Here is a 27,536-nt window from a genome sequence, read left to right on the forward strand (position 1 = left end):
AAATACAAACCTTCCCCGGTAGGGGAGGGAGGAGGACCTCCCAAAACTTAAGACCAGAGAGCAGGCGCCATCCCCGCAGGCCCTGTGACCAGCCTCACCGGCCAAGTAGATGAAAGGCAAAGGCTGACCATGGAGAAAGCAGAAGGGGCTGTTTGTTCTCAACAGTTGGAACGCCATCCCTGTGAAAAAGGCCCAGCAGTTCCAGCCAGGAGCCCCTGGAGTGGCGCTGAAGAGGAATTATTCCCAGAGCCTTGCTTTGACACATTCGTGATAGCGGAGGGAGAACTCCAGCTTCCCTTCCAGTCGGTACACTGAACCAGAGTGGTGTCCTCCCTGAAGTGGGAAGTACCTCTCAGCTGGACGTAGCTCTCAGGGGGAAGAGAAAGGGGGAAGGGGGTTAGTCATGGCCCACTGGCCTCTACTCTGCCCTGGGCTGGAACTGAACTGGTATAGGGAAGAAGGTATTTCGGTCTGCATAAGGGTCTTGTCAGCAGAAGTCAACCCACTACTTTCATTTATGGAGTCCCTAGACATTTTAAAATTGGACTGTGAAGCCAGGTGTTGGTGGTGAACAACTGCAATCCCAGCACTTGGAAGACTGAGGCAGGAGGATTGCCTTGAGTTCAAGGATAGCTTGATCTATATAGTAACAGGCCATTCATTTGTTTTCTGAGACACCGTCTCAAAAAACAAAAACAAACAAATAAAAACACTGTACCTGAGCCAGGCGGTGGTGGCGCACGCCTTTAGTCCCAGCACTCGTGAGGCAGAAGCAGGCGGATCTCTGAGTTCCAGGACAGCCAGGACTGCTTCAAAGAGAAACCCTGTCTCAACAAAACAAACAAACAAACACTGTTCCTGTGGTAAGGGCTGCATGACTCAGGAAATGTATTAAAACCATGAAAATGGGGGTTGAGGACGGCTCCATGGATACAATCCTTGCCGTGAGAGCTTGAGGGCCAGAGTTCAGCTCTCCAGTGTTTTTGTAAATTGTCAGGTGTGGAGGCGCACACCCATAACCCCAGAGCGAGAGAAGACACAGAGGGATCCTGGAGGCTTCGCCAGCTAGCCTCGCCAAAACAGCAAGCTCCAGGCTCAAATGAGACTTGGTCGTTGTCTTTTTTTTTTTTTTTTTTTTTTTTCATTTTTCAAAACAGAGTTTCTCGCCGGGCAGTGGTGGCGCACGCCTTTAATCCCAGCACTCGGGAGGCAGAGACAGGTGGATCTCTGTGAGTTCGAGGCCAACCTGGGCTACCAAGTGAGTTCCAGGAAAGGCGCAAAGCTACACAGAGAAACCCTGTCTCAAAAAACCAAAAAAAAAAAAAAAAACAAACAGAGTTTCTCTATGTAACAGCCCTGGCTGTCCTGGAACTCACTCTGTAGCCCAGGTTGGCCTCAAACTCAGAGATCCACCTGCCTCTGCCCTGCCCTCCCCTCCACCCCTCCCCCCAGTTCTGGGATTAAAGGTGTGCTCCTCCTCTCCTCCTCCTCCTCCACCACCACCACCACCACCACCACCAAGCTGACACCTTGTCTTAAAAAAAAAAAAAAAAAGTGGGAAACAGAGAGAACAAAAGAGGACACCCAACATCAATCTCTGGCCTCCACATGTGAATGCACACAGGCACAGACACCTCCCCGACATATACACATGTACACACATGCATATACCACACATACACAAAAGACAAAACACTGAAGTGAACAGGTTCAAGGAGACTATTCAGTGCTGAATAAATCACATCTTACCAAATCTGCACTTCCTTTCTTCTGGCAGTAAGTTTTTTAAAAGTACAGTGGCATTTTTTTTAATGCATTATGCTTGTTTGAGATGGAACAGTTCAAAACAACATTCAATAAACTACTTTTCCTATAAAAATATTAAGTCCTATTTCAATTGCAAATTTTGAAATAATGCAAACCTCAAATTTAAGTGACCCAAAGATTTAAAGATTTCTATTTATGTGATGTCTGTGCAGGTGCTTGCAGAGGCCAGAAGAGGGCATCAGATACCACAGGGGTGGAGTCGTAGGTCACTGAACTGAGAACCACAAACTCAGATCCTCTGGAAGAGTAGCAAGTGCTCTTAACTGAGCCATTGAGCCATATCTCAAGCCCTATGCTGAACCTTTTTATTGTTTTTTTAAAGATTTATTTATTTAGCTGGGGGTGTCGGTAATCCTAGCACTCAGGAGATAGAGACAGGTGGATCTTTGAATTCAAGGACAGCCTGATTTATAGGATTCCAGGACAGCCAGGCCTATACAAAGAAACCTTGTCTTAAAAAAAAAAAAATTAAAAGGAAAGCCGGGCAGTGGTGGCACACGCCTTTAATCCCAGCACTCGAGAGGCAGAGCCAGGTGGATCTCTGTGAGTTTGAGGCCAGCCTGGGCTACCAAGTGAGTTCCAGGAAAGGCGCAAAGCTACACAGAGAAAACCTGTCTCAAAAAACCAAAAAATAAATGAATGAATAAATGAATGAATGAATAAATAAAAATAAAAAGGAAGGTGCTGGGCAGTGGTGGCACACGCCTTTAATCCCAGCACTCAGGAGGCACAGGCAGGCGGATCTCTGTGAGTTCGAGGCTAGCCTGGGCTACAGAGTAAGTTCCAGGAAAGGCGCAGCACTACACAGAGAAACCCTGTCTCAAACCCACCCCCCACCAAAAAAAAAGGGTAGGTGGGATGGCTCAATGTGTAAAGGCGCTGGTTTCTAATGTACGGTCTTGAGTTCAATCCCCAAGTCCTCCCTCACATGTAGAAGAAAACAGACTGCTAAAAGTTGTCCTCTGACCTCTGGCCTCCACACTTGCTCCATGGTGCCCTCCCCCATCCTACATATATCAACAAATATATTTTAAAAGATTTATTTATCGTTTATGTTTAGTCTGTGTGCTTGCATGAGTTTATATAACCCATGTTGTGTGCAGGAGTCCAAGGAGCACAGAAGGTGTCTGATCCCCCAGAACAAGAGCTACAGGTAGTTAGGAATGCCCTATGTGGGTGCTGGGACCCAAACCCACATCCTCTGCAAAAACAGCAAAGACATCTTCCCAGCCCCCACCCCCCCCTTTTTCCCCCTGAGACAGGGTTTCTCTGTGTAGTTTTGGTTTTGGTGCCTGTCCTGGATCTCGCTCTGTAGACCAGGCTGGCCTCGAACTCACAGAGATCCACCTGGCTCTGCCTCCCAAGTGCTGGGATTAAAGGCGTGCGCCACCACCGCCCGGTGGATTTAACATTCTTAAAGCAAGTTAGTGGTGGGTGAGCTGAGTGGATATTAACAGTCACTGTCACAGGGTGACACCATCTTAGCTGATAAACAGCAGATATCCCATGACCACCATCTGTGTGTTTCAGAGCTGCCCCGACCCCTCCCCCGTGGGCAGAAAGACAATCGTGTCCTCTTCCTTTCTTTCCTCATTTCTTTTGCATCTTATGCCTCTTTTTTCTTTCTGAACTTATTTAAATATATAGCCCATATATCATCCTATTTTCCTTGTGTGTCACCAAAGCTGACAGAAAATAAGCCCCCAATCAAAACAGAAGTGGAGAAAAAGCACTACAAAGATGACGGAACACCAACCACGATACCGTGTCCTCACTATAGGAGTCAGTCAGCACAGCCACTGTTTGTCTCGGCTCCAGCAAGGCCACTACAGCAATGGGACTCACCGTCCACCACGATGTTGCCCTCACAGTATACTCTCCCCAGCCTCTCAACAGCCCACATCCTTTCCATGGGACAAGCTTCTCCAAACCAAGGGCCCTTGTTCCCTCGGCCCGGGTTGGATCCCTGCCACTTACTATGACCCTGGCCTCCCAGATGCTCCCACTGCCCTCAGAACAGGAGACCTGCGGCTCACACTGCTCAGGCTTAGAGACCTTGCCCGAGGTTCTTGTTAGGTAGCAAAGACTCAGCTCAAAGTGGTGTTCTGGAGTCAGTCACTTAGGGTCTACAATGTGTACCCACAGAGGCCAGTACAAGGCCATCCTCAGCTGTGATCATAAGCTGGCTGTATGCTCATGCCAGGCGGAGCCTTGGGATCTGTACCATTCCTGGCACACACCCCCACTCTACCCCGTCCCTACCCACTCTACTCCACCCCCACCCACTCTACCCCACCCCCCACACACATACAGTGTTCAGTGCCTTCCATGACTAACATGATGTCATCTCAGTCTAGGTACACCACAGGACAAAGTCCAGGCACAGATGTTTCCTTTCTTACTAAAATATTTAATAAAAGCAGCTTTCTCTGAAACAAGTTATAAAAGTAAGGTTGCAAACTCAGAATTCCTGTCCACAAGACAGGAGAGGGTGAAGCAGGTTCTCACAGGGGGGACCATGGCAAAGTAAAGCAGTGCCCAGCACAAAGGGGTGGCTTTACTGCTGACAGTGGAGTTCCATCCCAGGGTAGACACATCATCTCAGTTTTCCAGAGAAGATATGTCTTTGAATTTGAATATGATTTGTATAAAAATCATGCATTCTTAATGTTGGTTACTAATTAATCCTTCTCTCTCCCAAAATCATAGTACAAGGCAGAATAAATTTTCAGAGAGAGTTGATTTTACACATTCCAAAATAAAAATAAACAGAATGGTAGCGAACGCATCTGTAAAACGTGATGGCTAGTCTTCGGTACCAGGGCCTTACCATCAGGCCAGCTCACACGTCCAGCAAAGGAGAGAGGCGACACACAGGATGAGAACGTCACAGGGCCTCCCAGCACTGGCCAGCCAGGCTATAGCCCGGGCAGCTATGAGGATGACAGGCCCGGGGCGTCACCAGCACACCCAGCACATCTCCCAGGGTCCGTGAAGGGCTCTGGCTCATCCTAGTACCCCAAGAGCCGCTTGGCTTCTTCACTCTGGGCCTGCAGGGTCTCACTTGCATATTTCTGGAGCAGTTCCATTTTCTTCCTCCGTACAAGCGCCTCCTCGATCTGTGAACACCCACAATGAAGAAGTCAGCTCTCAGCAAGGCCAGCCACCACCTCTATCACAAGCGAAGCAGGGGATACCGGCAGGGACACGGTCCGGAAGTCTGACTTTCACGAGACTTATTCGAAGACTGCAAGAACCGAGCCATTCCCTCTGGGAACATTCGGTCAAAGCTCATGCTGTGAGTTCCGTCAAGAGGGCCCTGCCCTTCATGGACCCCACACCTTTGTGTACACAATGAGCTCTACATGGTGAGGCTCAAAGGCTGCCTAGCGGAATGGAAGGACAAGGACCACCCAGAAAGGCGAGCCGAGCTGGAAGAACGGCTCTCCTGGGCATAGCATCCAGCCTACCTCCTGCTGCGAAGGCACCGGCACGTGAGCAATGAACTTCTGCTGACCGTCTTCCCCGGCCTTCTCTTGGCTGCCTTCCTCATCAGACTGCAGAAGACAACACACGGCCCATGAGCAGGTCACCAGTGACGGAAGCCCTCACACTCTGTAGACAGTGTCACTCAGTTGGGCCTGGTGGCGCAAACCTGTAACCCTACACTTGGCAAGCTGAGGCAAGAGGCCTGCTCCGAGTTCCAGTCAGCCTGGGCTGCAGAGTGACCCTGTCTCCAAAATTAACAATAAAAAAACAAAAGCAGTGCGGGACTGGAGAATAATTTTTAAGGCCTGCTTGAACAACTTAGTGAAACCCTGTATCAAAAAAAAAAAAGAGACCTGGGGACAGAGCTCAGTGGTAGAGGGCTTACTTCCCCCAGGACCATGAAAACAACAAACAACAACAACAACAAAAGAAAACAAGCAAACAAACAAAGCTTAAATTATTTAAAAGGAAAAAGAAGTCCTTTCCATTGTTTTTACACTAAGGGAAAGGCGGGGGGGGGGGGGGGGGGGGGGCTTCTCAGCCTCACCACAGCAGCACTGCACCTTGTCTGTGCCCCATCACTGGCCTGCCGTCTGTCCCCACTCAGCACAGCATTGCATCTCCCAGCACATGCTGCCTGCTCTGCTCCTGCACGTGGCTGAGCGTGGCTCACAGAAGCCACTCACTAAACACCCGAAGAATCAAGTGAGTATTCGTTTGTCACCCAGAGAAAGCCCAGGGCTTGCAGCCACCGTGCTTTAAACGCTTTACTGAGCTCTCCTGCAGGTCAGCTGGACCTAGGCGGGAACTTCCGCATCCTGTAACACATTCACTAAGTCATCAAACCTGTCTCCAAACCTGCTTCTTTGCCAGTGATGTACAAGCAAGTTCTTGCAACAACATGGAGGATCTGCCTCATCTCAGAACAGCAAATCAGATATATTCTAACTGGTCCAGGCAGCAAGGCAATGCTGGACACAATAGAAGAGCCTGAAGCCCAAAGGTTCTGCGTGAGAAGTAAGTGTGGACCACAGCCCCATCCCTGGTCACAAGACTCTACAGAAGCCCGTGGGCCTGTCTCCATCTGTGAAATGGGTGTGGAAGACTACAGAAGACTCCTACACACTGCTCACTTCTGTGAGCCACAGAAGTGCTGAGGTCATGGACTAAAGCTTATGTGATCTCAACTGGGCTTATAACTGTCCCACATCGTCCGAGAGAAGTGATCCGTTAGAAGGAAGCTAACAGGAGCTCTCTCAGCCCTTCCTGCCTGGAACCCTCCCTGTGCTCCTGCGCAGGGCCGTCACAGCCATCCTACAGGTGAGGAAGCTGGGCTCGGAGCCACAACCCAGCCTCCTCCCTGGTGTACTCTGGAGCTCAGAGAAGAGGACACTGAGCACCAGACAGGACCCACGCCAGTACCTCCTCTTCGGTGACAGCATAGATGTTGATCTCCTCTTCCTCTTCCTCCTCCTCTTCCTTTTCTCCCCTGGCCAGGCGAGCCTCTCTCTCTGCTTTCCATTTCCCCACCAGCTCAGCTCTGACTGAAGACCAAGGAGAATACAGGGTAGTGAAGAACATTTGACTGGGCTGGAAGGGCAAGCTGTCCCCTCTGGAAAAGGACACCCTGATTCTGCCCAGTCTGTCCTACAATGCCTCTAGCCTCACGTAGGTGCAAGGCAATTTTTGTAATAATGTCTCCAAATCCTCTCCAATGGCTGACTGACACACACATGCTGGGTCCCACCCTCACCATGCACTTCCAAATTCCTATGGGAACTGCTATGGACCCGTCTCAGGCTTGCATGGTATGCTCTGCAGGGAGGAAGCGCTCGCTCGTACAGACACTACCTCCCTCTCCGTCAGTAAGCTGTCTGTCAGCTGTGCAAGAAGATCCGAAAGCTACTAATATGGGTACTACTAAAGACGTTCAAGGAAAGCTAGCTTAGAAGGATCTAGACTGTGACCTCCCAGAAACAGGATCAAGACCGAGGAAAGAAGATCTGTGGCTTCACCTGCTGTTCTGAGCCTAGCGTGACCTGACTGCCTCACCTGCCACCTAGATGTCAGATACTACCAGCCCGCTGAAGACCCTAAGCAACAACAAAAGACAGCTTTTGGTATCGTGCACTGTTTTCAACTGTTTTCAAGAGCGAGAACAGAAGCCAGGTTGCAGCCATAGTGACATGCCCACGGACATACGTTTCTTTTCATAGTCTTGTTCCAAAGGCACGATAACTCCGTCATCTTCATCCAGGTAACCATAGTATTCAAAGTCGATCGCCTTCATGAGCTCAGCACGTGTTTTTCTGGGAGGAGGGAGGGCTACAAGAAATGGCATCGACTTAACTGGATTCTCATCAAGATCATCCTTGATCCACAACTTTTCTCCACACAGTGCTAGAGTCACACGGCCATGGAAATGTCACAGAGTCAGCATTTCTCTATATCAGATATGAAATCAAGAGAGTGGAACCACCTTTCTTAAAGTTCAAGTTCTGATCCAATGAGCAGAATCTAATTAAAGAAAGCTACCCTTGGCTAAGGGTATAGGCCAGTGATTAGACTCTTGCCACAAGGCCCTGGGTTCAATCCTCAGCATTACAAAAATAGATAAATAACAAGTAAATAAATGGAACCCACATGGTTTAAATAAACAGAGCTGAAGATTTAGATCAATGATGAACTATGCTAAGCAAGTCCAAGGCCCCAGGTTCAGTCTCTGAAGTACCTTCTATCAATACCCTCAAACCCACAAGTCCATAATAAGGTTTTATAGGCAGAGAAATACATCACAGAACTACTCATTCAATAGTGAAAACATTAGGGATAACCCAATACTATAAATGTCAGCATGGGGTATCCTGAAACCACTGTTCTAATGCGGTTTTACAAAGTGTTTTAACAGCATAGGAAATGGTATGATGTTGACTGACACAAAACAAATATACAGAAAAAGAAGCCCTAAGAAGGGCAAAGGAGAGCATTCTGAAGAAAGCGTTCAGACTAAGGACAACTATCTAGAGCACAACTGTATTAGTCAAAGGGAAATCAAATGAAAATTGTAACCTAACATTGGTCAAATAATGAGAGTTGACCACTAAGGAAGGAAAAATGTGGGGGCTGAAGAGATGACTCAGTGGTTAAGGTACTGCTCTTCCAGAGGACCTAGGTTTGATTCCCAGCATCCACATGATGGCTCACAACCATCTACAACATCACATCCATGGGGATCGAACATGCTCTTCTGCACTCCGAGGGACACTGCATGTGCACAGACACATACAGGCAAAAACACCCATACACATAAAATATAATCTCCAAAAAAAATTTAAGAAAAAATGCAAATGTGTGCACAATTTCATTGGTAATTAAATTATCAGCTTCACTAATCACAGAAATAAACAGGAAATAGTGGGAGAGTATATAACAAGTTCCAGGCTGGCTTCTGCTACACACTAAGACCCTGTCTCAAAACGAAACAGGGAGATGACTCAGCAGCTCAAAGTGCTTGCTAGTGCATCAGGATGGGAAACAGAAAGAGGAGAACTACGAAGCCTGAAGACCAGCTAGCCTAGAGTACACAGCAATGAGGATGGCAGGAGAGAACCAATTCCCACATGTACACTGGAGTACACATGTGCTTCACGCACAGAAACATACACATCATTTTTTAAAATCACAAAATCCAGCACTTGAGAGGCAAAGGCAGATGGATCTCTGAGTTCAAGGTAAGTCTGGTTTACAGAGTGAGTTCCATGACATCTCGGGTTACTCAGAAAAACCCTTTCTCAAAATAAATAAATAAATAAATCTTCTAACTATGAGAACTGGAAAGAAAGGCATACCAATACTACCAATAGAATGGTTAAAGTATGGCTAATTCACACCACAATGATCCAACCCAGGGCCTCCCCACACATGCTCAGCAAGTGCATCACCATCAGTTTACGCTCCTGTGATGCACTTGAATTCTTCACAACCAGTTATGCAGCAGCTTTTAAGTGCTGCATCAAAGAGTGTCACACACGGCGGGTAGGGGACAGCCATGTTCTGGCAGGCCTCCACTGCCTGCCCACAGCTGGTGATGGCCACTTCATCTGCCACTTCAGTTCCTGTCCTGTGAAGGGGTGGGCATCACACCGGCTGAAGGAGTAATGAGCACCGCCTTCCTGCTGACCACAGGGACTGGTTTTCAAGTGCAATCATGTGAAAGAAAGTACAGTCACCTGGGATTGATTAATCTTTCACCTAATGTGGATAAAATACGCCTTGACAGCGGCCTAGAAGGAAACACGGAGATACTGGTTCCTGATACAGTCATCTCTGCTGGGGGCCTGCGTTGGGTCAGCAAGGGGACTTCAAACTCTCTCTTTAATTATACTGGGTAAGGGTGACTTATGCACACCGCTCATGAGGCAGGCTACCATGTGAGCTTTGAGCTCACAAGCTGAAGACATGCCTGGGTAACACTGGAAGGCTCTATGTCAACAACAAAACCTACAACGGAAACCAAAATCTATGCTGAGGGCTGAAGAAGTAAATCATTGTTAGAGAGCATGCCTCGCTTGTATAAGTCTAGGGTGCAATTCTTAACACAGCAGAAAAATTAACTACATTTAGTAAAAAGTACACGGGGCAGGAAGTCGGCTGAGTGGGTGAAGGGACTTACCACGGGGCCCGACGACACACGTGGGGGAGGCAGAGAACTGTGGTTGTCCTCAGATAACCACACAAATGTTAACGACACACATGGACCCCTCACACACACAGGTACACCAGTAAATAAACCTCAATTACAATAAAGAAGGATGAAAAGCAAATGCAAACAACAACAACAAAATCCAACATGGTGACACGGGTCTGTAATCCCAGAACTCGGAAGGCTGAGGCTGAAGTTAGATGGCCAGTTTGAGGCCAGACAGAATAAAGTCTTAAAAAAAAAAAAAAAAAAAAAAAACGGCTTAGGCATCCACAATCCTAACAGGTGGAGGCAGGAAGATCAGGAGTTCAAAGCCTGGGCTACATGAGACCATGATCCAAAAATATAAAATTAAGAATAAAATCTTAAAGCTATTTTTAAAATCTGGACACAGTAATTCCTATACTGCATGGCATACTTCTCTTACTCACTAGCAATAATTAGAGGCCAATGCCTTCTAAACATGAGCTACTTACGTTCTTTCTCAAACAGCTCTCTGACACCAGGCAAATCTTTGGCTGCCCCAAAGTACTTGTAACCACGGTTTCCAGGAACTTCTTTACCTTCATGATCCAGCATCTTAGGGCCAACTTTCTTATTGGGAAAGAAAAAGGGAAATGGATCTGATACATAAACCTACTTTCCTATGTTTACAAATACATTTTGAGATAATAATGTCATACAATGAGAATACTCCACACAGAAAAATATTTGTGGATTTTTTTAAACCCCTTAAAAATTAACCTAGGGCTGGAGACATAGATCAGGAGTAGAGTGCTTGTCTATCATAACATGCAAATAGCCTTGGTTCAATCCCCAGCACCACAAAAAAATAAGTTTAAAAAAAAATGTCTGACATGGTAGCATAAGCCTCTAATTTCAGCAATGAGAGGGCAAAGGAAGGAGGCCTGATACCTGAGTTCAGTTCCCCAGGACCCAGATGGTAGAAGTGAAAAAGTGACTTCTACAAGTTGTCTTCTGACCACCAAATGTACATTGTGGCATGTGCATACACACACACACACACACACACACACACACACACACACACACACACTAAATAAATAAATAAATAAGTAAATGTCATTAAGAAAAATTAAAAACCAAAAGGAAAAATCAACATGGCTGAGGATGTAGCTCAGCATAGAGCTGGGTGTGGTGCTGCATGCCTATAATCCCAGCACCTAAGACCTGAGACAGGAAGACTGCCACAAATCCAAGGCTCGGTTAGACTATATAAGGCCTGGGCTACAGAGTCAGACTCAGTCTCAAAAAAACAAAACAAAAACAGAAAAAGTCAAAAAAGAAAAAACATACCAAGGGGCCTAGCTCAATCAGGAGAGGCCTTGCCAAGCCTGTCAATCCCCAGCTCCACCAGGTATAGTGAGCCAGGCGGTGGCGCACAACTTTAATACCAGCACTCGGGAGGCAGAGGCAGGTGGATCTCTGTGAGATCGAGGGCAGCCTGGGCTACAGAGTGAGATCCAGGACAGGCACCAAAACTACACGGAGAAACCCTGTCTGGAAAAAAACAAAACAAAACAAAACAAGAACAGGTATAGTGGAACATGCCAGAAACCCCAGCACTCATGAGCTCCAGGCAGGAAGGCACAGTTCAAGGCTAACCTTGGTTACTTTGAGGCCAACCTGAACTACATGATACCCTGTCTCAAAAGAAAAACCAACAAAAATAGTAATAAATATCAAAATAAGACAGAATGGAAAATGCCAAAGTACATCACAGGATTTTCTCAGCATGCTTTTGTGTGCACCAGATTGCAGTAAAAAGTGTGTATGCTGGGGCTGGAGAAATAGCCCAGATCTTAGAAACACGTACTGCTCTTGCAGAAGATCTGAGTTTGATCCCCAGAACCCACATGGGCAGCTCAAAACGGCCTGTAACTCCACTCCAGGGAGCTCAGACTCCTCCTCTGACCTCCATGGGCACCAACACTCATCTCTCTCTCTCTCTCTCTCTCTCTCTCTCTCTCTCTCTCTCTCTCTCTCTCTCTCTCTCTCTCTCACACACACACACACACACACACACACACACACACACACACACAATCTAAATTTAAAATAAAATGTGTGCCAGGATTGGTGGTGCAAGACTTTGATGCCAGCAAAGGCAGATGGATATCTGTCAGTTCAAGGCCAGCCTTATCTACACAGTAAGTTCCAGTGTAGCCAGAGCTACATAATAGAGAGACCTTGTCTCAAAAAAATAAAGTCTGGGTGCACACGTCTTACTATAATCATGATACTAAGGGGGAAAACCCCACAACAGACAGGAATGTCTCTGGGGAGCTCAAAAGAGAATGTGGGGTGGCCATGGCATTTTAAACAGGTGCCTTGCCTAGGCCAAGGCCTGCGGTGCCATGCAGTGGTTCAGGATTATGCCACCATCCTTTTCATAGGTACTCTGCCCACATGTAACAGTTGCTTCTCAACCCCGTCACTGTCAGCCCACTCCTCTTGGATAGTCAGGGTCTGAACCCCCCCCCCCCAGCCCCCTCAGCAGTCTGCCTCAGGCACCACTGCAGCTGTACTACTTACTCCATAGTCAGGGCCGCCCAGCTCCTTGATGCGGACCTCCCAGTGCCCCTTCTCCCTTAGCAGCTTGTTAATCTCATCATTCAGGTCTCGAATTCGGAATTCCCCTAAACCAGCTAGAAAACACTGTCAGTATCATTTCTTCAAGATGCCGTGCCCTAAAACAACGACTGTCAGTATCTGCAATACACGTACTCAGTGTCATAGCTTTACAATGGATAGCAACACTGCAATGGTCTACTCCATAAAACCGCCCATTTAAATTGATAAGAAAAGGCCTGGTGTGGTGGTGGCACACCTTTCATCCCAGCATTCCGGAGGCAGAGGCAGCCGGATCTCAGTGAATTCGAGGCCAGCCTGTAACTCCAGCTGCAGGGGATCTGATGTGCTCTTCTGGTCTTGGTGGGCACCACATCCATATGCACATACACACACATATGCATACACATAATTGAAAATAAAACAAATCTTTAAAAAAAGAAAAGATCAGCTGGATTGGTCATGCACACTTTTAATCCCAGCACTCGGGATGCAGAGGCAGGTGGATCTCTGTGAGTTGGAGGCCAGCCTGGTCTACAAAGAGAGTTTCAGGACATCCAGGGCTGTTACACAGAGAACCCTGTCTAGAAAAACCAAAAGGGAAAAAAAAAGGGTGTATCACTAGGGCATAGCCATCACACTATTCTGGAGGCTGAGGAAAGTGGAACAAAAAAGTCCAAGGGTTGCCTGGGCTAGAGTTCAAATGTCAGCCTAAACAACTTAACAAGACCTTGTCTCAAAAAAACTATAATAATACCAAGTAGAGCAAATATGAAAATACATTTTACAAACTTCCATTCCTATACTCTAGCCTCTTAAGCAAGAAAAGGACCCATGACTCCCATTTTCAGGATGTGCAACCCTATAGTCAGAAAGACCCTCAAAGCAGCCAGTCTTCCCAAAGCAAAGCTGATGCTGTTTTAGTGTCTTTTAATGCTGGCTTAGTATCTTCTAGTGTGTTTTAGGATCTTCTAATGTGTTTTAGTACCTTCTTGCTGACATTTTGAAAATCTAAGTAGAAGCTGGAGATGGTAGAGTGGGTAGGGAGGGGGGGAAGATCTGGAAGGACTTGGGGGAGGGGAAGAATATGATCAAAATATTTTTAAATTTAAGAAATGTTTTAAATAAAAAAACATAATAAAAGTTAAGCAGACATCAGGCAGTGGTGGCACACACCTTGAATCGCAACACTCAGGAGGCAGAGGCAGGTGGATCTCTGAGTTGGAGGCCAGCCTGGTCTACAGAGCAAGTTCCAGGACAGTCAGGACTACACTGAGAAACCCTATCACGAAAAGGAAAATAAAAAAGTTATGTGGAATGTTATTAGGTGCTTTACTCTATAAATGTCATCTAGGTCAAACTGACTGACAGAATTTTTTATGCTTGTTTTGTTTTGGCCTCCTGTGTGCTGTGTAGCTGTGAGGATACCTTCAGCTCCAGCCTTACATTGGGACTGCAGGCCTGCACTATGCTCGGGCCAATGTTCACATCTTCAATGGCCTTGCTAATTCCCTATGTACTTGTCTTACTGGTCATTAGGGAAGAGGGCTGAGGTCCCCACATCTAATTGTGTATTCTAGAACACTTTACAGGGTTAGTCAGCTTACCATTCTGAATCTGAGCAACTTTTTTTGAGATCTCTCCAATGATCTGTAGGGAAATAAATAGTAACAGGTACATTTTCATGATTTTTTAACATATCTGAAAGCACAGGAAAACTGTAATTCACAACTAACAAAAACACTATTGGCGGGGCTGGAGAGATGGCTCAGTGGTTAAAAGCACTGACTGCTCTTCCAGAGGACCCGGGTTCAATTCCCAGTGCCCACATGGCAGCTCACAACTGTCTGTAACTCCAGTTCCTGAGACCCAACACCCATGGCAAAACACCAATGTACGTGAAATAAAAATAAATCAATCTAAAAAAAATAAAAAATACTATAGGTGTGGTAGAGCACACCTTTAATCCCACAACTGAGGAGACAGAAGCAGGCAGATCTCTGTATTTTCAAGGCCAGTTTGGGCTACACAGGCCAGTCAGGACTACAAAGCAAGACCATATCTCAAAAACAGAAACAGCGCTGGGCAGTGGTAATGCATACCTTAATCCCAACACTTGGGAGGCAGAGGCAGAGGCAGAGATCTCTGGGAGTTAGAGAACAGCCTGGTATATATAGGACAGCTGGGAACACAAGGGGAGAGCTAGTCTCAAAAAAAAATTTAAAATTCTGGTTAATAATCATTGAGATAAAAAGAAGCCAGCAAAAGCATGTTACCTCTACTGAGATCAGGTTTCCCCAGAACATACCTGTCGTCTCCATTTCTCGGCTTTGGGCAACTCAGTACATTCAGAAGCAAGAAAGGGTCTTCGTTCCTAAGGAGGAGAGTAACACATGTCGCCACTAGGCTCTGTACACACTTCAGTAACATCCACCACCGATTCAGGCTGGAAACCTGAACTAGTTAGTGCTCTAAATATACTTGAAGTCACAATGCTAGAGGATACTCAACTCCTAACCCTTACCCTACAATCTCTTAAGAAATACAATTACTCAAGGAACTGTGTCTAGTTAAAATAAATTCATCCAAGTATGTAATCTCTCCAGGTCCACCCTCTACCTTCTTATAGTCAATATTAGAGCTAGAGTAATAGGAGAACCCAGACATCACTTTAGATTAAAAAAAAAAAAAATGTGGGGCTAGAGAGATGGCTCAGCAGTTAAGGGTAATGACTATTCTTCCAGGGTACCTGGGTTCAATTCCCAGCACCCACATGGCAGCTCACAACTGTCTGTAACTCCAAGATCTAACACCCTCATACAGACACACATGCAGGCAAAACACCAATGTACATAAAATAAAAATAAATAAATAAATTTAAAAAAAAAAATAGAAAAAGCAGAAGCCAGATAATCACACTGCCCCAACAGAAGAGAGAAACACCAGAAGTTCAAGAGTACAAACTCTTCAACAAGTATAGCAAGAACAGATGAAGTCTGAAGCCTGTCCAAGAAGTTTCAGTGTATTTCCGCTTGACACTTCCCAGAGGATGAGATTTCACTCACCTTGACTTTTCCCTCTTCCAGCTGAGCCTGACGAAATCTTGCCAGGGCAGTCCTGCCAGGGAAACAAAAAACCCCATTAGATTTCTTATCATTCAAGTTCCTGGATGGAGCAGGTCTGTTCATGACCACATCTAAAGTCATTAGTGTGAACAGTAATAAAGAAACCAGAGTAGTTAAGGATTTTCATGTTCCAAGGGATAGGCCTCCAATACCATTTGTGTTTCTGAACACTCAGGTATCTACTTTAACTATACTACATATGGGGAAACTCTTTATCAGACTACTGTGATAAGCAATATACAGAAATGTTCAAAGATTAACATCATGGATGCCCTTGCAGTCATCCCCAGCCTATCCACAGGTGGGAAAATGTTCATCCAGGATAAGTTCTGGAAGATACCAGAAAACATTAAGGAGAAAAACAAACACAAGCAAATGCAGAAATGCTATTTTAGTACATGGAAAGAAGAAACTGCTTCCAGAAAGACTCCTACCAAATGGATCACATACAAATTCTGTGCTTCTAATTAAATCTCAGAATTTTCAGCCCCAAGGAAGTTGATACTCACATAGCCTTTTCTGCATTTCGGGCCTAGATGGAGACAAAGGAAGAAAACACTAAGTTTAGAATACTTGTTTTTCTTCTTGTGGTTGACTTGAAATGATTTTAAATGGTTAAAAAATATATTTATTTTTTCAAATTCGTCTGTGTGTATGTCTGCACTTGTCTGTAGGTGTACCATGTGTGTACGGTGGCCACAGGACAGAAGTGAACATCAGTTCCATGGAACTAGGCAATTGTAAGCCACTGATATGGATGCTGGGAACCAAACCTGGGTCCTCTGCACCAACAGTAAGCGCTTTTAACCACTAAGCGAACTCCTCAGCCCCTAAAATACCTTTTATCACTTCTATTGTTTTCTATTTGTGTTTTTTTTTAATCATTTACTTTTTATAATCATGCACATATGTAGAATGTACTGTGATCATATCCATTAACCTCTCTGATCCCTCTCCCACTCCTCCTAGGATCTCACATGCACCACCATGCACAGCCCCGACCCAAAACAGCAGAGCTGGCTGCTCCCTGCCAGTGGGACTCAGAAACACCAAGACCAACTTTTGCAAAGCAATTTTTATGCAAGTGCCGTCACCAGTGTTAAGTCAATGACCCCTAAACCACAGGGTCAGGAGGACAACACATCTTTCCCAATTGGGTTGTAAACTACTTGCTAAATTTGGGACTTGGATTTGGCTCCCAGCTCTTCCTCTCAGTATCACTGAGACATGGTCTCACAAAAACCTAAGTTTCCCTTTACACCAAATATCATAGCTCTTATCTTACAATGTTGTGATGACTTATTCAGATAAATGCATGAAGATAATCAGATAGTTTACAGAGTCAGCACCAGGAGCTTAGTTAACCTGCCCTTCAGATTCTCCCTTCCAATCACCTCTGAAAGGAACTCAGCAGGTGGATGGTGGATAAATGAACGTGACAGCAGTGTAGGACACACCCTCCTTCAAAAACAGCTGCTTTCCAGGCCACTGTTTCCACTTGTTAGGATTCTGTACTAACAGTATACAGTGGTTTTCAAAACATCCTCTGTAACCATTCCATGGCATCATATGCTTCTTAAACTTTTGTGTATGTTTTTATTTAATAGAATTATGTATCTGTTTGTACCTATATATATATATACAATATCAGCCCCCCAAAAAAAGTGAAATAGTGGCTTTTTTTTTCTATTTGGTATTGTAAAGCACCCCCAGACTGGCAAGAAGGCCTATATATTTGAATAAATGCCCATACTTTGTATATAGAGTTACATGGTTATGTATATACTTACACCTGTTTCATAAACATACTTGGGTATGTGTATATGGGTAAATATCTTCCCATGTGGATAAGACTACACAGATCTCAGAACTAGACCTCAGAGATATCAACAAAACTCAATAGCATGAAAGCAACTCTGTATGCTTTTAAGGGGACTTTTACTATATATAGATACAGATAGATATCTAGATTTTTTTGTATGTATATGAATGTTTTCCCTATATATATGTATGTGCGCCACATGAGTGCCTAGTGCCCACTAACTTCAAAAGTGGGTATTGGATCCCCTAAAACTGGAGTTACAGGTGGTTGTGAACCACTCTTGTATAATATTAAAGGGACCAGCCTTAATATTATACATCCCAGGGGCTCAGGAGAGAGAACTACTAACGGCGAGGACTATTATCAGGAAATATAATCTCAGCACACAAAGTTCTATAGTCCACTTGCTTTAATTCCTCTGGCATAACATCCTTTATACACAGCTTCAGTTCTGTTCTCATGTCTAGCTCCTTTCTTGCCTGATTTCTCTCTATATTTATCTACTGTCCCCTCTATGTTCTATCTTAATTCCTTTGTCTAGTTCTGCCCCTTCTAGGTTCTCATCCATCTTGTTCCTTCCCATATCATCTCCTCTCCCATCTCCTTCTCTCTCATCTGGCTCTTCCTCATCTTCCATCTCGTTCCTCTAGTACTCTGCTGTAGCCCTTCAATCTACTTCTCTCCCATCTCAATTTGTTCCTCTCAAGTTCTTACCCATCTAGTTCTTCCATTCTCTTCTCCTTTTTTCTGTCCTCTGCTTTACAGTTATATATCTCCCCAAATCACAATCCTCCCCTCCACCCAGGACACTCAGCCTGAACTTCCCCAGACAGTGATTGTTCGCTATCAGGATCAAATGGAGGGTTGATAAGAATTACAAAGAGGGGCACTAGTTGTTAATTACCATTTGTGACCCAAAGGGGAAGTGACTAATGAATTAACTAAAGGCTAAATATGGGTAATATCTAAGAAGAGGGATCTTACATGCACAACTATAACCTTAAATGTGTTTGGTAAAGGATGTTAAAAATCTATAAGTTGCTAGGTCAATGGGAGAAAATAAAACTGTCTTCTTTTTTCCTGTGACTCCTATCTGTCCAAGCTGTCTGCCGTTTTTCTGCAGGGTGGGGGAAAGTGTGCTCAGTCTCTAGGCAACCTGTGTACAGCTAGATGCCTCTGGTGATAGTTAAAGGGAGATCTGGAACTGGAGGTAAGGGTTGGGAAAGGAGGAAGTTAAGCTTAATTAGCAAGTCTGTTCTTAGAGAGTACAGAGGTATCTCTGATAAGGTACTTTCCTCCATCCGGTGATGGACCTGGCCGGATGCTATCAATAGTGATAATTACAGGGAGGCTTGAACTGGGAGTTCTGGCTGAGCATAGCTGTTAGCACAGAAGGTTATCTAAATATTCCTAGAAGTGGTTAGGTAAGTAATTAGAGATCTATAAAGTTAGTAAGGCTGTAAGAAAGGAGGGGTCTGAGCTAAATTGTGTAAAGCTATTACTTAATGTCTACCTGACTTGGGCGGTGTCTCCTTGTGGAATTTACCTTAAGTCAGGAGACTCGCCTGTGGGCTGTTATCACTGTTAATCCTCGGAAATTGGGTGACCACCTGGGTGATGTCTCCTTTAGTCCTTGAAAGTGGCTAGGGGAGATATGATTGCAGAGAAAGCCTTTCCTGAGGCTGTTCTCCAAATACCTGGAATGTGTATGTCCAGAGAGTGATCAGTCCACACTGTTAGCCCTTCTTAGGGAAAAGTCAATTGGGAAAACTATGAAGGCACACATGATTTTCATAACAGAATACAGCTGATATATAACAAGCCAAGTAACACCAAAAACTCCTTGGGATTTGGCTTCCTCTGGAGGAATTCTCTGATTCCTCCAGGTAGTGACTTTGTCATAACCAGCTGAGTTCTTATGATATATTCCTGCGGCCCGCAGCAAACCACCATGTGGGTGCTGGGAACTTAACCCACTGGGCCATCTCTCCAGCCTCCATGGGGCCATCACTTTGAAAATACTGCAGTAACCACGCCTCTTTTTACCAACACTATGTGTGATTTCATATTTACATATTAAACACTTCTGGAGCGAATGAAACCGAGAATCACAACCTCTCAACACTTCAGCCCATGCTAGTCATTCATTCACGGTGATGGCACACCTGTCTAGAGAATGCCAGACTCTGTCTCGGGTATTAAGTAAGCAACAGTGTGAAGACCCTTCCTTTGAGAAGTTCCTATCTGTGAAGATTGAGAACATCCGGGCGGGTCCTCCGCCCATTCAGTCCTATCAATAATGTTCTTCATCCGAACTGAACGACCCAGATGTAATTCAGCTCCCCAACTCAGTTTTCTCCTGCAATTTCTAACACCTACCCCAAGAGGGAAAGTAACCCCGAACTAGGCCAGGGACCCCGAGGCCGCATACTGGCTCGGGCCTCCCGTAGCCACGTGCCCGACCCCCTCTCCCCCGCACTCACCATGGTGCCGGCGAGGGCGCCGGGGCGCCGCGCTGCTGTACAGCTTGCCTTGACGTCCGAGACCAGGCGGGCCGGCGCGGGAACGGAAAACTCTTAATAGCTGACAAACCGCTCCTTCTGTCGGAAGAATAAATGGAGAGGACCGGAAGTTAAGGACCAGAAGCGCATGAGAGACCGGGGGAGGGGCTAGAGACGCAGCTGCGCTTCTGTGGGCGGCTTTCCGCCGGCGTCCGTCCAGTGCGTCCTCTCGCGCAGCGCCGCCAGGACTACGCTTGCGCCGCGGGAGTGAGTCTGTCAACGTTTGATGTTGTTCTCGTGGCAACAGTGGTCAGAGATTGATTGGCCTGTCTTTGTCCTTCCTGATCCTTCTATGGCAGCAGATGACCATTTGGAAAATGAGTCCCCTCTACCTCTCTGAACACAGGGAGTTCTGTCGCCTGCGTGGACCCGGGTCCCCGACACACCTTCAGGAGCCAGTGCTGGCTTGGGAGCCAGGGGAGCAAACCTGCCTTCCCGGGAGGCTTTTTCACCGCTGCCTGTCATTTACTTGGAGCTGAACAGTGCCTGAGACCATGGTGCTCCTCCTTCCTCCCTCCTCCTTTTAGGAAACACTCATAATAATTATCATTATACTTTACTAAAGGTGACTGTTGCCAAGAAACTGACAGGATGAATGTGATCGTGAAAGAAACGTGTGAACCAATGAATCAGAGCTTTCTCCACACATTCCCAGAAGACAAGACCACCTTTTATTTATTTATTTATTTTTATTTTTTATTTATTTATTTTATTTTTATTTTATTTTATTTATTTATTTATTTATTTATTTTTTTGGTTTTTCGAGACAGGGTTTCTCTGTGTAGCTTTGTGCCTTTCCTGGAACTCACTTGGTAGCCCAGGCTGGCCTCGAACTCACAGAGATCCGCCTGGCTCTGCCTCCCGAGTGGTGGGATTAAAGGCGTGCGCCACCACCGCCTGGCTCAGAGACCACCTTTTTAAAATACAAACTTATGGCTAGATTTAAGGTCCCACGCCTTTAATTCCAGCATTCAGATTCAGATGTCAAAAAAAAAAAAAAGGCCAGTTTTTATGTGTTGGAGGACAGCCTGGCCTATAGAGAGAGTTCCAGGCCAACCAGGGGTGCATAGTGAGACCCTTCCTCAAAAACTAAAGAAAAGAGCTGGGCACCTTTGATCCCAGCACTCAGAAGGCAGAGTTCAAGGCCCGTCCACAAAAAGAGTTCCAGGACAGCCAGGGCTACATAGAGAAACTCTGGCTTAGGTGGGGGTGTGAGGGAGTATGAGAAGAAAATCAAATACGGAGGTAAGGAGCAGATGGGGGTTAGAGACTACATGAGACACTTGCCAGAGACATGGGTGTTAGAAATGGTGGTGGGCTCTCCTACTGAGTCGGCCTTAGGGAGAGCACCCATTTCACAGGCCAGGCAAGAATGTTACAGACCACCATGCATATAAGGCCGAATTTAGAGACCTTTATTAGTAGGCCGCTGAGGGCAGGCTCTTGTCCCAAAGCACTCCCTGAACCAAAGCTCAGGGATACAGGATTTATGAAGGTAAAAACCTCAATGGCATCACAGTCAGGTGTAGTTCGGGGGAACCTGGTAGCATTTGTTTTGGCTATCCATTCAGCGGTCATTTTGGTTATGCATCTGGGCCATGGTCAGCCCACTCTATTAGCTGTCCCTGCTCCTGTGCATTCTACCATTAGACTCAACCATTGCTAAGTACACAGAATCTCAACAAAAGTGGTGCACTAGGAGGAGTTCAGGGTCAAACAGGATCGGACATATACTTAAAGTTTGTATGTAAGCGGGCAGATGGTCGCCCCACTGGAACCTCTCTTCCCACTTCCTCCAACTAGGTGTGGGGGTATGACCAACTGATGGCCAGTGGTGCTTGCGGCCAGGAGCCCCAAGGTGTTTTTGGGTTTTTTGTTTTGTTTTGTTTTTTGTTTTTTGTTTGTTTGTTTGTTTTCCTTAACCCTTAATTTATGCATTACCAAAACACCATGACATTTTACATTCAGAGATTTGTGGAGTTTGGCCTTTTCAACTTTCCCTAAGTTTGAAGGGGGTGGGGAACTATGGAAATGGAAGTAGTTGGCGTTTTCCTTTGGGCTGTCAACCAGCTCCCAAATAAAGACACGGAGACTTATTATGAATGTTCGACCTTAGCTTAGGCTTGTTCCAGGTGCTTTTTTAACTTAATTTTAACCTGTTTCTTATTCATTTTGCCTTGGGGCTTTTTAACCTTTCTTTCATTCTGTGTGCCCTACTTTCCTGCTTCCTCTGTGTCTGTCTGTCTGTCCCTGGCATCTCCCTTTCTTTCTCCCCTAAGCCTAAATTCCTCCTCCTACTTACTCTCTCTCCCTGGAAGTTCTGCCTATACGTCTTCCCTTGGCCATTCAGTTTTTTATTAGACCAATCAGGTGCCTTAGGCAGGCAAGGTAAAACAGCAATTCATCTTCACATAATTAAACAAATGCAACACATCTTTACACAGTTAAACAAATGCAGCACATCTTTACACAGTTAAATGCAACACATCTTTACACAGTTAAACAAATGCAGCACATCTTTACATAGTTAAACAAATATTCCACAAATAGAGTCAGAGAGGTGTGCATCATTTCAATTCCCATGGAATGAATGAATAGTAGGTTAAATTCCTAAAACCACATATTTAAAAAAGAAAATCTTGACCTTTTCCCTTTTCTGAGAGGTGAACTTAGTTAGGAACAGCCAACTTGGACTGAGAAATGAGCAGTCCAAAGTCCACTGCCAGGCCTAGAGCCTAATTCTCTGTAAAATTAGAAATGTCCTGAAGCCATTGCATTTGAAATGTTTTAGCCATTATGTTAAATATTTTATTCCAGGGCTGGAGAGATGGCTCAGAGGTTAAGAACACTGACTGCTCTTCCAGAGGTCCTGAGTTCAATTCCCAGCAACCACATGGTGGCTCACAACCATCTGTAACGAGATCTGGTGTCCTTTTCTGACCTGTAGTCATACATGCTGTATACAAAATAAATAGATAAATCTTTAAAAAAATATTTTATTCCAAACAAGAATGATTAGTCTTCAAAGACTTGAGAGAAATAGAGGGGGTGGGACAGTGCCTCTTTATGATGTTCTGCTGGCCTGGAACTCCATATGTAGATCAGGTTAGCCTCAAATTCAGTTTCACCTGACTCTCAAGCAGTGGGTTTAAAGACATATGTCCCTGTGGTGGTATTGTGTTCCCCAAAATATTGTGTACTCTAATAAAAATATCTGGGGTCAGAGAACAGACAGCCACTAGATACAAAGGCTAGAAAATGGTGGCACTCACACCTTTAATCCTAGCATTCCAGAGACAGAAATCCCTCTGGATCTCTGTGAGTTCAAGGCCACACTGGAAATAGCCAAGCATGGTGACACGCCTTTAATCCCAGAAAGCCAGCCTTTAATCCCAGGGAGTGGTGGTAGAAAACAGGAAGATATATAAGGCGTGAGGACTAGAAACTAGGGCAGTTGGCTGGTTAAGCTTTCAAGCTATGGAGCAACACAGTTCAGCTGAGATTCATTCGGGATGAGGACACAGAAGCTTCCAGTCTGAGGAAACAGGACCAGCTGAGGAATTGGCAAGGTGAGATAGCTGTGGCTTGTCCTGTCTCTCTGATCTACCAGCATGGACCCCAATAACTCGGCTCGGGTTTGATTTTATTAATAAGAACTTTTAAGATTCCTGCTACATCTGGCGCCCAACGTTCGTGTTACGAATTCATGAAAAAGCTGTTTGCCTGTGGCCTTGTGAGCCCCAGCTCAGGCTCAAGCTACACTCAGCCGGTTGTGGTGGCGCACGCCGGTAGGATTTGCTGAAGGAGACAGAGGCAGTAGGATCCCGAGTTTGACGCCGGCCTAGGAAGCTTTGGCCTGGACTGAGCCACAAACAGTGGTGGGACCATGGAAGCAGTGGCTACTGCTCCACGTTGCCAGCTCCTTCTCATCATGTTGGTGACTGCGGTGATGCTGCTACCTGGAACGAAGGGTTTACTGCTGCTGGTTCAGAGAAGAATTGCCAGGACCATCGTGTTACAAGAAAGCATCGGCAAAGGTCAGTTTGGAAAAGTTTGGCAAGACAAATGGTGGGGAGAAACTGCTGTGAAGATTTTCTGTTCTAGGGTAGAATGTTCATGGTTCCTAGAGACAGACATTTATCAGACTGTGATTGCTCCAAACCACAGAGGAGGCAAAAAAAAAAAAAAAAAAAGTCTGCATGAAACCATGACCATGCCTAACAGTGACTTTGAAATCTTCAAAAAGATGACAGGATCCTACAACGATGATTCCACATGGACTATGATAAAGCCATTAAGCCGATTAACACTGTGGAAAAATCAACTTTGGACTACAAACTGGTCAGAACAATTTCGAGAGGACTAGTTGAGATGATCCAGCCTGACAGACTACTCAAACAAGGACTTGAAACAAGCCCTGAACTTTCCTATTATGCAGAGACTGGACAAATGATACAGGACTTGATGATTAACCCCAAAAATTTTCTTTTCAAGATTCCCTAAAGATATCTTCACCCCTAGAAAGCAAAAAGAAAAAGAGAATATAGATATGAGATAGATCATTGAATCTACTCTGAGAAAAAAGATAAAAAGAGAATATAGATATGAGATAGATCATCGAATCTACTCTGAGAAAAAAGATAAAGAAATAATAGGATAAATAGGTAGATCATTGAATCTACACTGAAGAAAAAGGGGAAGATGTAAAAATAACAAAAGGTAGACTACTGAATCTATTATGAAAAGAAAAAAGAGAAAATATGGATATGATAAGATAAAAAGGGAGATTATGCAATCTACTTTTAAAAAGGAACTACTTGTTTTAAATAAGATAAGTAATGAAAATTTTTTGGTCTGAGTTTATCAGATGTTACTGGACTGGACATTGTTAATATATATAATGGAGTTTTTATCTGAATCTGTCAAATGTTAATGGACTAGACATCATTAATGTAATTTCTGTCTGTATATATTGTATATACTTATTAGATAGTTTTCTTGTATTAGTTATAAGCTTTCTTTAATTTTAGACAAAAAGAGAGGAGATGTGGTGGTATTGTGTTCCCCAAAATATTGTGTACTCTAATAAAAATATCTGGGGTCAGAGAACAGACAGCCACTAGATACAAAGGCTAGAAAATGGTGGCACTCACACCTTTAATCCTAGCATTCCAGAGACAGAAATCCCTCTGGATCTCTGTGAGTTCAAGGCCACACTGGAAATAGCCAAGCATGGTGACACGCCTTTAATCCCAGAAAGCCAGCCTTTAATCCCAGGGAGTGGTGGTAGAAAACAGGAAGATATATAAGGCGTGAGGACTAGAAACTAGGGCAGTTGGCTGGTTAAGCTTTCAAGCTATGGAGCAACACAGTTCAGCTGAGATTCATTCGGGATGAGGACACAGAAGCTTCCAGTCTGAGGAAACAGGACCAGCTGAGGAATTGGCAAGGTGAGATAGCTGTGGCTTGTCCTGTCTCTCTGATCTACCAGCATGGACCCCAATAACTCGGCTCGGGTTTGATTTTATTAATAAGAACTTTTAAGATTCCTGCTACATGTCCCCACATCTGGCTTCAAAAAAAAAAAAAAAAAAAAAAAAAGACTTGTTTTTATTTGCATCCAGGCTCTCAAATAGCCCAGGTTGGCCTGAAACTTGCTATTATGCCTGAACTCTGATCTTCCTGCCTCTGATTCCTGGGACTACAGGTAAGCAACCACTACACCCAGATTGGTTTGGGATTTTGTTTTCTTTTTGGACAAGCTCTTGCTATTATCTAGACTGACCTCAAACTCTATGCTAATGCTGCCTCAGTCTCCCAAGTGCTGGAACTGCAGATGTGCACCACCACACCCAATTCACAGTTCAAACAAGTGTAGCTGCTTGCCACCAAGCCTGATGACCTGAGTTTGTATGCTGAAACTCAAGATGGAAGGAGAGAACTGCCTCCTACAAACTTACAACAAGAGCATCAAAATACAGCCCTCAAAGATGCCCACACTTGTATCCCTTGGATCTGAAAATTGTTACCTTACAAACCAAAAGGGATTTATTTTGTAGGTGTAACTAAGGACCTCAAAATGGGAGCCATCCCATGTTCTCCAGTGGCCTCCATGGAATCAGAAGTGTCTTCTTTATAACAGGGAAACCAAGGTTCAGTTGAGAACTCTTGTGAGTAAAGGCATGGGGGGGGGGGGAGCGCGATGATGTGGCCAGAGCCAAGGATGTGGACAGGTGCTAGAAGTCGGAAAAGGCAAGGACATTTTCTTTTTGAGGCTAGAAGTGAAGGTCAATGACCAATGACAAAGTCCTCACCTGCATGCACAAGGCTCTGGATTCAATCCCTAGCACCGCACATTTTTTTTTCTTCTCTAGAGCTTTTAAAAAGAAAGCTGCCCTGTCTACACTCATTCATGAGAACCATTTCACACCTCTCCAGCACTATATGTAGGCTTATAAGGTTTTTGTTGCATTTTGTTTTGAGACACATCTGGAGTAGTCCAGGCTGGCCTGAAATATTTGTGGCCAAGGATGGCCTTGAACTCTCTTGGTGCTGCTGGGATTACAGGAATGCACCAACACATTACTGCTTATTTCAGTACTATTCCAGTCATTTCTGTCACTGTTGACCTGATTTTAAATTTTAGTTAAGAGGCTGGAGAGATGTCTCAGCAGTGACTGAGAACATTGGTTACTCTTGCACAGTAAGACTTGGATCCACCTGTCACAGGTCAAACAAGAAAGTTCCAAATATAAGGTTTTTCTTTTTTTTTCTTTTTTTTTTTTTTTCTTTTTGGTTTTTCAAGACAGGGTTTCTCTGTGTAGCTTTGCGCCTTTTCCTGGAACTCACTTGGTAGTCCAGGCTGGCCTCGAACTCACAGAGATACACCTGGCTCTGCCTCCCAAGTGCTGGGATTAAAGGCGATAAGGTTTTTCTTTAAGTTCTTGAATTTTCAACTTCCTTCCCTAGTCTCTATTTGTCTCAGCAGACTTTCACATGGCTGACAGACACTATCAGGAAAGCACCTGCAAACTGTAAGCTGCTGAGCTTGACTTGCTGATGTAAACCAGTCTAGCAGGTGTGATTGCTTCCTGTCCTTTCACACGGATCAACTTATCAGATGCTTCTGGTAATTGTCCCATTGCCCAGCCTTTGACTAGCCTTTCACCTTTCCTGGGCCCTGACAACCAGTGCCCCAGCTGGAAGCAGTGAAAGAAGAGAGTACATTGTCTCTGCTCCCCTTAACAGGCTGAAAACACTAAGTAAAAAGGAAACTCCCTGACACAGGTGACAAAATGGCTATCTATAATGCTAATTGATATATCATTTATCAACAAATAAATTCATTAACAAATAGGTGTATAATACAATAGGATACTTGGCATCCTTTATGCAGAACAAAGATATTCATCACAGGG

General features: G+C 44.9%; 1 protein-coding gene across 1 annotated transcript; it reads right to left on the reverse strand.

The window, feature by feature from the left end:
- Positions 1–4,216: 4,216 nt before the first annotated feature.
- LOC114680880 (pre-mRNA-splicing factor ISY1 homolog) lies at positions 4,217–20,188 on the reverse strand. The gene is made up of 11 exons (XM_028854052.2): positions 20,041–20,188; positions 16,245–16,267; positions 15,676–15,727; positions 14,919–14,984; positions 14,218–14,260; positions 12,575–12,687; positions 10,495–10,612; positions 7,519–7,641; positions 6,739–6,860; positions 5,298–5,384; positions 4,217–4,946 (listed from the first exon to the last, which is right to left on the reverse strand). Exons 1-11 carry the CDS (start codon positions 20,041–20,043, stop codon positions 4,839–4,841), a joined length of 858 nt encoding a protein of 285 aa, XP_028709885.1. The 5' UTR covers positions 20,044–20,188; the 3' UTR covers positions 4,217–4,838.
- Between the last annotated feature and the right edge of the window lie 7,348 nt (positions 20,189–27,536).

This window comes from Peromyscus leucopus, chromosome 3 (genome assembly GCF_004664715.2).
Source record: "Peromyscus leucopus breed LL Stock chromosome 3, UCI_PerLeu_2.1, whole genome shotgun sequence".
In the NCBI taxonomy this organism is placed as follows: Eukaryota; Metazoa; Chordata; class Mammalia; order Rodentia; family Cricetidae; genus Peromyscus; species Peromyscus leucopus.

Coding starts and splice junctions, on each gene's coding strand:
- LOC114680880 (XM_028854052.2), bottom strand. Junction 7,642..10,494: donor AGAGCTGTTTGAGAAAGAAC/GTAAGTAGCTCA, acceptor CATTTCTTGTAG/CCCTCCCTCCTCCCAGAAAA. Junction 4,947..5,297: donor CGGTGCCTTCGCAGCAGGAG/GTAGGCTGGATG, acceptor GGGTGTTCACAG/ATCGAGGAGGCGCTTGTACG.